At 30.7% G+C, this 12,591-nt stretch overlaps 1 protein-coding gene across 3 annotated transcripts in view; it reads right to left on the bottom strand.

Moving 5' to 3' along the window:
• The window catches only part of LOC106064299 (uncharacterized protein ZK1073.1-like), a 49,676-nt gene that overhangs the window by 16,956 nt on the left and 20,129 nt on the right, over positions 1–12,591 (bottom strand). Inside the window, exons 7-11 of one of the 3 annotated variants that reach the window (XM_056040232.1) lie at positions 6,675–6,761; positions 6,426–6,503; positions 6,104–6,190; positions 1,656–1,771; positions 1,511–1,546 (exon numbers count right to left, since the gene is read on the bottom strand). In XM_056040232.1, coding sequence (XP_055896207.1) covers positions 1,511–1,546; positions 1,656–1,771; positions 6,104–6,190; positions 6,426–6,503; positions 6,675–6,761 — 404 coding nt within the window. Of the gene's footprint in view, positions 1–1,510; positions 1,547–1,655; positions 1,772–4,812; positions 4,825–6,103; positions 6,191–6,425; positions 6,504–6,674; positions 6,762–12,591 lie in introns of all 3 variants that reach the window. The other 2 variants (XM_056040240.1, XM_056040250.1) reach the window with 2 other exon arrangements.

Raw genomic sequence — 12,591 nt, 5'->3', positions numbered from 1 at the left:
GGGCCCTGCCATTTTATGAATAGCTGGTTATTTTTGTCAGGCAGCAGAACCATGACATTATCACCAACTTGTAGTGTTCTCAACTTTCGCCCCTGATTTAGCTTTCTCAATAGTTCTGGTTTCTCTCTGTTTGTTTGCTTTTGGACAGTTTCGCATGCTTTGATTATATTTTGTCTTGTCTTGATGACAAGATCGTATCCTGTGTGTACGTCATGTTCTATGTTCCTATTTACTAGAAAGTCTCTGTATAGTGACATGGGTCCCCTAACAGGTGAGCCATAGAGCATCTCGAATGGTGAGAAGCCCGTTGTTGTGTGTGTTACTTCTCTGTAGGCGAACAGTATGGGGCTGATCAGCTTGTCCCAGTCTGTTGGGTTGTCCTGTGCTACTTTGTTCAGCATTGTTTTCAGTCGGGGTCGCCAGTTGTGAAGAAACAAGTCCTTTTACGTTTAAAGTGTCTTTTTAATTCTCGAACATTTTAATAAAACACATATACACGGCAACGTTATGTACAGATCTCCTGCTTCACTCGCTGACCTTTCTTTCTCTCTCTCGTGTTTACACACTAGTCACTTCCCCCAAGTCCCCTAACTCTCGATACTCAACACTTGACCGTGTGTCACGGTTGACCACACAGCAACCGTGTCACCACAGAGACCCTCAACCAACTGCCTCTTGACCTGATCTTTAAATTCCCTGAATGATGACCTTGAAGTCAGCACATGTCCAATCATAACAGAAGTTTACAGTTTACAGTCCTTTACTGCACAAGCACTCATCCCCTGAGTGAATTGGTGACTGAACCTAATGAGATTCGTAGGACATATTCTAAATCCTAAGACTAGATGAAACACATTTACCAAAGTCGGCCATAACATGGAAGCCAAAGAGAGCAAAGCAAGTATAACATAGCATCGCTTTTTCTTAGAAGACCTAAAATCTGTGGGCATCAGAGAGAGCTTGCCTACCTATGTGCCACACGGCACTGGAGTACTTAAGTCTAAGTAAGTACAAGAATAATAATTTTACAGCAGACCTATTTAACTATAATTTTAATCAAACTTATTGAAGAATATATTGAACAATATCATTAGAGAAGACCTAGTGTACATAGTTTTTCAGTAGACATATTACAGCAGATCTAAAAAAATAATTTTAGAGTACATTTTCTACATCAATGGAACTGGTGGTATTATTTCAGTACCCCCATAAAGTTTATCCTTACCGTCACAACCCCATTCCTTCTTGACTTTATCAAATGATACATACCAGTACTAGACATTTTCAAAAGACACCTAAAATTTAATAATGTTTGCCCAAATGTTAAAAGTATTAAGTTATGGAGGCTCTGCTAAACATCTTTCCCATTTGTTCCCCTACAATTGGACCTGCCTCAGATCAAAACAACACAAAAATAAATGGAAACAAGGCAATGAATGGAAACAACATTGTCCATGGGGAAGCCATACAATAGAAAAATAGCTCTTGACATTTTTTTCTTATGACTTACTTAAGTTTTCCAACTTGATCTGCTATGTTTGATCTCCTGAAACAAAAAGAGAAAGTTTGAGACTTAATAAAGTCTTGCACACTTAATTAGTACAGAAAGGAAAAAGAGAACTATACTTGTATAAAATAGTATGATCTAGAATTACCTCATAAAAGCTTGAACAAATCTTTTCAGATTTCTTGGATTGATTTTGGATCTCAGGGACTCTTGGAAATTTTCAATAACCTTTTGAAGCTGCTCTTTATTCTCAGCTTTTTCAAACTAAAACCAAAAAATCTGATACGCTTAGACTACACATGGGACAAAATATACATGTATATGCAAATTTATTACCACAAAAATAAAAAGAACTCAAATTAGTACTGAAAATCTTCTTGACAAGAAAAATATTTACTCTTCTGTAATAAAAACAAATGACAGTTTGCATTATGTTAATTGATTTAATTAAGCATACTACAATCATACCATATCTGGAGTTGCAAGAAAAAAACAAAAACAATTCTGAAGTGAAAAATATTGTCTACAATCTATTTTTTTTTCCGGGCAAAAAACATCACTAATTAAATCACTATAGCCCTTGTTAAATAATTGTATGCAACAATAATTGAAAAGGTTTTGTTTGACTAAAAAAAAAATTGCTGATTTGAACATTTGTCCTACAAACATGATCCAATAAAATATGGCTGTAAAGAATATTTGCAAATATTTTTTGTTCTTCTAAAAGTGAAGATTAATCCAAGACTCAAGGTTTCTACTAGTGTAAAACTGGTTTTGTAGACTAACAGGAAGCAATTGTTGCTGCTGTGTTTAGAAATCAACCCTTCCATGAGTAGATACTTAGTTACTTGACAAACTTCAAAGAAATAGTAAGACTCTTTTATAAGAATAATTAATATTTATATTTAAAATTCTAAAACTATATCGGAAAATTCTAAAACAATATCAGAAAATCGTAGGATCACTTGAAACATGAACTGTTTCCCAGGAAGGGTTAATTACTCTAGTTATCAGCTTAAACTGTGATGACATCTCATGCATGAGATTAGTGAATTAGTGTCATTTGAACAATTGAAATAGCTTGGTTGTAATTTGAATATTTGAAATAGCTTGGGAATCCCTAGAGTCTGGGGTCAGAAATCAATATAGTACATGTCTAATTAACTATGCAATTTGAATTCCTTTACAGATGGGCAACTTGGAGACAGCAAAAGTTTAAATTTGAAATAAATGCTTACACAGTAAGAGCATGGTTTTATATTTTGCTACTGTCACAAAACCTTCAGTCATAAAATGTCATTAGAATCAACTAGTTGATGTCAACCACAGCATACATCCACACAATATTCATGTGTAACTACTACACACACACAGCTTGGGAAGACACAGACACTGCTATGATTGACAATGACAACAGAATTGTAGTGCAACTCTTTTTTCAATCAAACTTTGGACAGTAGTAGAAAAACATTTTCTAGAGAGCATGCTCAAACTGGAAAGAAAACATTTTCTTGTCTTTGTGCATTGGAAGAACAAAATAGTCAAGCACGTGGATCTAAAAAAAAATTATCAAAAATATTTCAAAACAAAATTTGTAAAGAAAAAAAAAAAAGGCAGATGACTGACTTGTTTTCCAATGTAGTTCTACTAGCATTTCAACACAAATGTTGATTATAAGTCTATAGTGACTAAAATGATTCAGCTAAATGAGCCTGTTTTGTTAACTTTTTGACTCTGAACAATGATCCCATCATTGATTTTACCCAGCCATAAAGCTCTTATCAACGCTGGAAACGTCAGTGTTTTAAAATTTATTGTTTTGTTTTTTTACTCCCCTATGTTTTTAATTGCTTAAAACATTATCTTGAACATCCAGAATTTCCTTCTTTCAATGTGTTTTTACAGTGAAAGAATTTTTGAAAGACTGGTGTCTTACTTTATTTTCTTTGAGCTGTTGACTTGTACAAGGGGGGTCAGTTTTCATTTTTCCATTAGTAGTGACATGAATTATTAGCTCAAAATTTCCATTTTAAGTGTTTAAGATGTGTTTTCTATATGGATCATAAATGTTTTCCAAGATCAGGTCTAGATCTAGATCCTGGAGGCTTAATTTAAATTTCAAACATTAATATAAAAATAATTTTTTGTTTTATAAAAATTGCTTTGTTCTATATAAAAAAGGGCATGTATTCCTTTATAATTCTATACTAAATATATCATTTTATAATAAAAAACAATAACGTTATAAAAAGCCCCCCAAAAAATTCTGTCTAAATGTGGAAAATAATTCGGGAGTCAAAGAGTTAACTATCATTTCTCATGATTACCATTTTTTTTTTATTTTGTCAAAATATTTATGACATCTAACAAACAGTTACTTGATCACTATTTATCAGTTCATTAAATCAATGGAAGAATGGAATTTAATGCAACGATATCAGTGTGCAGCCCAATAACAATTAAATTGCATTCAATGATAAATATTGTTAACAAAAGCCTGTTTTTCCCATTGTAAGTTTAGTTTGGTTTAAGTATTTACATCATAAATATCGCATGACATTGATAACAGGGAAGTATGAAATTCAAATTCATATGTAGCAATTAAGTCTTTATAGCTCCACACACACACAAGTTCATAATTAGAAACAAATGTTTAGTGTCAGTGTTAATTTAATAAGCAGATAAGCAAATAATACAATTGAAAGAAGGGTTAGACTAACTAAAACTGTTTCCAGAGCAGACTTAATGGAACACCTGAAGTACAGAAAACTATCAAATAAAACAAGTTCAACTTATACAATTTCATTAAAGAACAAAACAAGCTTGCTATAAATTGCATATGAAGCAGAGAACTATGGAGAATATACACCTGATTAGAATACTCAATGATATGATACATAGAGTCATGATTTCTTGCCCTGATTAGAATACTCAATGATATATGATAAAAAGAATCATTATTCTTGATTATAATTTTAAAATGAAGGTTATTATGTGTTAGGGTTGTAAATGTCAGTGTGCTCTCAGTTTGACTTAAACATGAAAGTTGTAACATGCATGAAAAAAAGAAACACTGAAAACTCTGATAAAACAATCCTGCTAATGTCATGAAGAATAAATGGTGGGTTAAGGCTATTGAATAAATACATTAATAATAATTGGTAGTGCTTCTGATTAGGTCTAATTACTTGTGAGAATAATGAATTAAAAAAAACACCATTATTGTCTAAATGATAATAGTAAATAATTATTTGAAAATAGTAAAAAGTATGAATTAAAGAATAAAAGAAACAGATTTACATTACCTCTGCTGTAGCCTATAATTGGCAAGATGAAAGAATTAAAGGTTTGGAAGGAGTATGTTTAGAGAAATATCATCATTCTATTGTACATACAAGAATCATTACAGTTCTAATGAAATGATCTGCTCAGAGGCGGCTCTAATAATGACATTGCTTTGTGCAAGTCAGTTGATAGTACAATGATGAAGGTAACTCTTCCTTTATATGTAGTAGAATGGCTAATATCAGCTCAACGAAAGTACTTAACACAATTTTTGAAATACATATTCCTTCTATCAAGATTCACATTCAAACGTTTTCATTCTGAAAAACTTTTTGACTGTAAAAAGCTCATTAGTTTATAAGAAAATACAAACTGTAGTTGATTCTTTGTGATCCAGCATAGATATCATAATGCTAGACAAGAGTTTAGTAGTCGGTTTTGTTGTGTAGCACTCTAAATAGCAACATGACATTCTCATTCGTGTATAAAATGATTTGATACTATATTCAACAAATGTACTTACTATTGATACCAGACACATCCAAAAAATGTTATACCATGTAGAAACCAACTCAACAAACCTTGGAAGAGGTCATCAGTGAATGAATGATGGGATTAACTCAAGAGACCCAAGGCCCAGTCTAATATAAGGTCAGCCTTTGCTCATTTAAGAGTATCCATTCAAATGAGAAGGAATTAGGCAACATTGTGTTTTCTTGTCTCTTCAAAATGAATGCCATGCCACTGACAGGATACTAAATGTTTATTCTGTCATGCCAATCAATTCTAAAGTAGTGCATACTTATTGAACCTTATCGTTAACATGTGTTCTAGTGAATTTCAGTCAAACAAATCAGATTAGCATCAACACAAAATGTTGTTATAACAAATTCAAACATCTATCTACACAACCAAAGTGTTAGATTATTTTGTTGGATAAACAAGACAAGTTGCTAATCTACGAATTAAAGAAAAATTGTGTTAGTCCTTTACAAGAAAACAAATAATTTGAATTCAATAGAAACAAAATGTCAATGAAGTAGAGGCTTAACTCAAAGTTTACAAAAGAACAATTTACTTAAGATTATTGTTAACTTAAATTACTCAAAATTAAATGTCAAATCAATAATCCCACACAAAGAAAAATAATGCTGAATTCAATCATTTTATTTTGCTTTAAAACTTTCTTGTCAATAGTATAACTAGTATTTCAGACCTAGTGATATTGATGTAACAATTTTCATTGATTAAAATAGATGAAATAAAACAAAACATTAAATTGGAACAAAAGAAAATGATCAAAAGCTTTACATAATTGAAGGCTTCATTGGACGCCAGGTTTAGGGCAGAAGAAAGTAATTTCTTAAGTCTTCTATTTTTCCTCAAGGATTTGCCTACCTAAATACATATGCAGAGTTTAGGTCACAATTGGCATTAGTGAGTTTCAGCACCCAATTTTTCAATATTTTTAATACACTTCATAAAGTCACCAAATAGACTTGCAATTAAAAATAAAGTCAACAGAGATCAAAATGTAAAGGTGGATCATAACAAAATATTGACCTAAGTATCTAATACACAAATGAACCACAGTATTATAGACCTAGGAGAAAGAACAAATCCAATTACTTACTGAACCAAAGCGATGCAAACAAAGGTACGCCTCAGTGGACGGGTTCATTCCAATCTGTTCTAGCTTCCAGTTCATCACCTGCTCAACATACAGTTAATGTTTAAACAAATCAGTAACATTAAATAGGATCTAATAAGGTTTTAAAATGAATAGAATTAATACAATTATTTTTAGTTAAGTTAAAAGTGATAACAACTGTGGAGAAAATTTCAAAAATGCTAGTCTTATACTCTTCTCTATATAGTGTACCTTATCTTTCAGAGATTCCATGACTCCTGCAGTTGTGCCAGTACAGTGTATAAGTACACAGCCAAGGACACGGTCTGGCTGGGCCATCTAGAACAAACATTTCATAGGACAGTTGTTGTTTTTAAATATACAAATACATATTATACACAGCAAGACATCAAAGGTTAAACTATTTATTACAACTCTGTTTTGAAGACAAAATAATACAGTGCATTTGCTGCTAATCTAGCAAAAAGAAAAAATACTTCAATATCTAACTCAAAACAAGTCAAATATAAAAAAAAATAATTAAAAAAAAAAATAAAGCTTATATTGAAAGGAAACTCTGATGTTTTTTTTTACATTTTTTAATATAATACGTGTTTTGATTTACAGAAAATGAATATATTATTCTTTTTTTTTAAATTTGCAATAATAACTTAGTAATTGATGTTTTTCTGACGTAATTTTCCTATGCATCCAAAATGATCAGATTTTCACCGGGTTTCTATGTGACATCACACTAACCTATTAATTTAATTTATTGATTTATTGTATAAGAGAGACCATACAGTAAAGTTTACAATCTCATAAAAGAAATATATCTTCATCTATGCAGTTAGGTCTAGATCTTATAACAAAGAAAAAATGTGTGTTGAAAGTAGATTTACTTGCATGACTAACTACGGTAGTGTGTATTTTCTCACATGACCACTCAACACACACAAACACTATCGCTTGGTTGTCTTGTCATGACCGACTACATGTAGTCTAAACTAGCCTTACACTGACCGTTTGTTAGAATCAATAAGACACAATCTAGTTACTTTTTAGGACAGGGAGGGGCTTTTTCTTGAGTTGGTTATCCTAATGCTTATAGATCTATGTATACATGTATATATATAACTGTACCATAGCTCTGGACTAAGCCTAACAGCTACTGTAAGAATGAAGCGATACGATTGGTTAAATCTAGTTTCTCTTTCAGTATTGTTGAGGGAAGTGATGTTTGACTGAGCTAAAAAAAACAAAATCTTAAAGAACCCCGTTTTTTTTAGATGTCAAGAATTGAATAATTTATGAAATATCAAATGTTTCTAAGCATTTAAATACAAAACGGTAAAATGTTTACTATTACAACTTTTTACGCAGAATTTAAATATGTCAATAACTCAAATTTGAAAAACCATCGGAGTTTCCTTTAAGTGTAATTAACTTTTAATAAATCTAGACCAGCAGCAAAAGGGGCAATAGGGAAGCAGTGGGCTTGGTGCTAGGAAGGTGCTCTAAGGGGACACAGAAATGAAAGTGAAGTTGCTTTGAAATAAAAGGAAAAAAATAGAAAAACATCTTCAACATTTTCTTCAAAGCTGGCACCAGTAAAGTAATAATCATTTTATATTTGGAATTCGGACATTGCTTTTTTTCTATAAATGTCTATTTTTGCTTATAGCTCTTACGTGTCTATAATAGTTTGATAAACAAACAAGGTAATAAGCTATTAAAATTACAGTTTATTTTATCGACAATACATAGTAAAACAAGAAATAAGTAAATATTTTAATATGTAAATGCTATTTTTCAAAAATTTTTAAGCTAGCATTCAAATACAAGAACGTAATGTTTACTTAAAGTGAAAACACTGACAATGTCGGAAGAGCAAAAAACTTGCCAGTATGCAGTAAATTATCTTCCTGTGGGTTTTATTGAATTGCCACAAGATAAACATACTCCAATGTGTCTACTTTGCATGAAAACAATTACAAACGAGGCAATGAAACCAAGTTGTTTTTGGAACATATAAATAGCAAGCATCCTGACAATAAGGACAAGTGCTTAAGAATCTTCATGAGCAATTAATTTTCAACAATTCAAACAATATAAAACAACAACAGCAAAGCAGAAAATGGTTTAATGACCTCTTACAAAATTGCAGAGCTAAGTGAAAAAAAATCAAAAGTCTCATAATGTTGGAGAAAAAATTGATCATCCCAGTTTTAAGAGAAGTCATTTCCACAATGATGCATTAAGATCCCAATAAGGTTTTGAAAGTATTACCAATAAGTGACTCTTTGATTGAAAGTTAGATTGATAAAATGGCCAGTTATGTAAAGCAACAACTTCAAAATAGAAAATGTTCATTACAAATAGATGAGTCAACATTGATTGATAATTCTTCAAGTTACTAGGTAATGTACGATATTCTGATGATGTTAATGATGAGCTTATTTTTTCTGAAAAACATATTTGTGATACAAAAAAGGAGTCTATTCTTACTTTAGCAACGACATTTTTTGAAAATAATGAAATACCTTTACAAAATTTAGTAGTTTGTGCAAGTGATGGAGCACCATCAATGGTTGGACGCCACAAAGATGTTATAAGTTATATGAAAAAAAAAGAAAATCCTGAAATGTTTATAATTCACTGTGTGATTCACAGGTAACATCTTGTAGCTAAATTAGCCCACAACTTCATTCATCTTTAAATCTCACTATGAAACATTTCAAGAAATGAATTTTACTATCTCACAGAACTCGCTTTTATGACAAATGAACAACTGTCTGAGGACATTGATGTCTATGTTACTCACCTAAAAAGGCTCAAGGAAGAAATGACAACTCACTTCCAGGAAGTCATAAATACTTAAATGAAACATGGATGGCTTAAAAAGGGGTGCGTAGAAACATCTATAACCGATGTTCAAGTTTGATTTGCAAGAAATGCTAGAGTTACAAAATGATATCTTCAGTAAAATGAATTTTAACAGTAGAGACACAGAAGAGATGTGGTAAGGGTGAAATGTTCCCAAAACTGGAATTATTATTTTTAGCTTTTCCTGTAAACATAATGAGTGAATAAAAAATTAGACTGGATGTAGCCACTACAGGAGACTTTCGCCTTGCTTTGACTAATTTAAAGTGTGATATTGCTAAAATTGTTAAACTGCATGAGGCACAAGGTTCCCATTAGTTCATTTTGTAATGAATTTTTTCTTATTTAAATATGAAACTAAATTTAAAATTAAAAAAAAAGTTATGTTTAATAATTTAACAAGGGAACAAGTAAGTAATTTTAACAAATGTGAAAGATAAATAGGGTCATTGTTGTGTCCAATATATGTAAGCTATTTTACATGTTTTTTTAGCGGCCCCTGTAAGGGGAAAAAGCCGCTATTAGGTTTGTGCAAAATGTCCGTCTGTCACACTCAGATCTCGAAAACTAGAAGAGATATGAAAAATATTATTTCATCATTAAATGCGGCTTCAAAAGTTTAGGTGCAAAGGCTACTTTTGGTTTTCTAAAAGCAAACCGTTTAATTTATAAAATTAATTATGCAAGCGATTTTTTCATAAAAATACACCAATTCTAAAACAATTACGTAAATGTAAATGTAAGGGAGGCAATGTTACAATATGCTAACAAGAATGGACAATTTTTGTGTATTTTCAGTGTCACTAAGTAAAATATATTAAAAAAATGTACAGGAAATGTTTACAACAAATATCAATAATAGTTAAAGATGTTTTTTCTGGTCAACTAGCTGCTAAAATTAAAAGAAAACATTTCTGTTTGATTATAAAGGCTAATAATGCATTTTGTATGTAAATATCACACACATTTTTTTTAATGGACTTTTTATGCAGCGATTTTCGTGCAGTAGCGTAACGTCGCTACATGATCAGGTACTAAACCAATTCCTTAAACTTTTTAAAAAAATCAGATTTTATTTATTTTTTGTTTAGTGCCCCCATCCAAATAAAAGAAGATTATTTTTGTGCGTTTTGTCTGTTGGTCGGTCTGTCCGTCACGATTAGATTAAAAAAACTAGAACTCTAAAAGCTATTGAAAATCTGATTTACACTTTAATGTTCCTCCCGTAACATCTCAATTGTTTTAAGTATCTAAAAATTGATTGTTCCGGATTTTTGTGTGCAAAACTAATCAACCCCAACAAATGTTTGTTTGCTCTTCTAATTTATATTACATTCAATTTCCATGCTTAAACGTTGCAAAAACACATTATCAATAATATGTTGTTCCGTTTTTTATGTAAATAGCATATTAATGCTAAATCGAAATCTCTATACTGACTTATATTTCATTAAGTGTAAAAATGTTCCGGATATTGTTTTATAAAACATGAATTATGCCTAATAATTGTTTGAAATCACATAATTTACTAATTTTACACTTATATTATTTGACAATGCGTCACTATAATTTGGTTATTAATATCAAATTTTTCTGTATTTTCATCTTTAAAAATTTTTTAAAAATATCGACAATAGGTTGTTCAGGGCTCTAATAAAAAGTAATTTACTAGAATTGATTACTGAAAATTACTTTTTAGACATTTAATTTTCTTGCTAAAACATAACATAAAAGTTTTGTAATCGATAAAGAAAGTTCCGGATTTTGTTTCTTACAAATCGTCCCCAAAAATTTCCGAATTTATTTAAAAATCTACTAACGCCAAATAATTGTTTGAAATCCCTCTTCTAATTAATAAACAAATAATCTCATTTACGAAATAATGTTTTTACGGATTTTTATGAAAAATATTTTAACTCACTACTCTCTTACAGTACATTTAACTTTCTACCTAAAACACGTAAAAATCTAATTATCGTTAATATTATGTTCCGATTTTTAAGGAAAACAGAATCCAAACACCAAAGTAAGGTATGAAATTCTCTCCACATGGCTGTAGTACATCTAATTTTTAAACGAGACCATCCAAAAAATTTAATTAACGGTATTACATTTATCTGAAATTCTCTTTTTCTTTTACTATTTAAACAAACATCCGGAACAATCTATTATATAAACTTTTCAATTGGGTTCATACCTAAAAATTATTGCGATGTTTTGAAACGTAAAATAAAGTTAATCAATTTTTAATAACTTTTAGTTGTTCTTTTTTTATATCAAGATGACAGACAGACCGACTGACAGACAAAACGCAAAAACAATGCGGCTTTGATCCTTTTTAAATAAATTCTATTAGAACTCAGTGCACCAATGTCTATGAACCCTTGTTAAATATCTCGTGTAAATAAAGACATTTTTTTTATGGTACCGGTACTAGCCTATTGTGAGGTAATGGAATTTTTTTCTTTGACGTCATATGAATGGACTCTTTAAATGTAGGCTAATGTTAAAAGAACGCACTCGGTGCACCAATGTCTATTAACCCTCAAAAAATTGCTCGTATTGATGAAAACATATTTTAGTCTAACTAAGCTGTGTGACGTAGTGTTTTTTTTTCCTTTGACGTCATATGGAATGAATTCTTTAAATGAAATGCTAAAAGAACGCACTCGGTGCACCAATGGCTATGAACACTCGATAAAAGGCTCGTATTGATGAAGTTGATTTTTATTCTAGATAGGCCGTGTGACGTAGTGTTTTTTTTCCTTTGACGTCCTATGGAATGAATTCTTTAAATGAAATGCTTAAAGAACGCACTCGGTGCACCAATGTCTATGAACACTCGATACATGGCTCTTATTGATGAAGGCGATTTTTAGTCTAGCTAGACCGTGTGACGTAGTGTTTTTTTCCCTCTGACGTTATATGGAATTAATTCTTCAAATGAAATGAAAAAAGAACTCGGTATAGTAATGTTTATTAAGCCTCGTTATGTGACTCGCGTTTAAAAAAGGAATGATATCTTGAATAAGATCTAATCTAGATTTTTTAAAACTAGATCTAGATTTTTATTACAGTATATCTAGATCTGGATTTATATTCTAATTAAAATTATTTTAGAGTCTAGATCTAGAATTTCTAGATCTAGTTTAGACTAAAATAGACTAGATTAAATGTAGAATTTCAATTTCTAAACTTAAAGTGTAAAAAAAAGTGTAGATTTTCATTTCCAAACATTTTGATCAATATTGTAATGTTTTAATATACTAAAACTAATCTACTA

Source organism: Biomphalaria glabrata, chromosome 1 (genome assembly GCF_947242115.1).
Source record: "Biomphalaria glabrata chromosome 1, xgBioGlab47.1, whole genome shotgun sequence".
Classification (NCBI taxonomy): Eukaryota; Metazoa; Mollusca; class Gastropoda; family Planorbidae; genus Biomphalaria; species Biomphalaria glabrata.
This window is presented reverse-complemented; position numbering and strand designations above follow the sequence as displayed.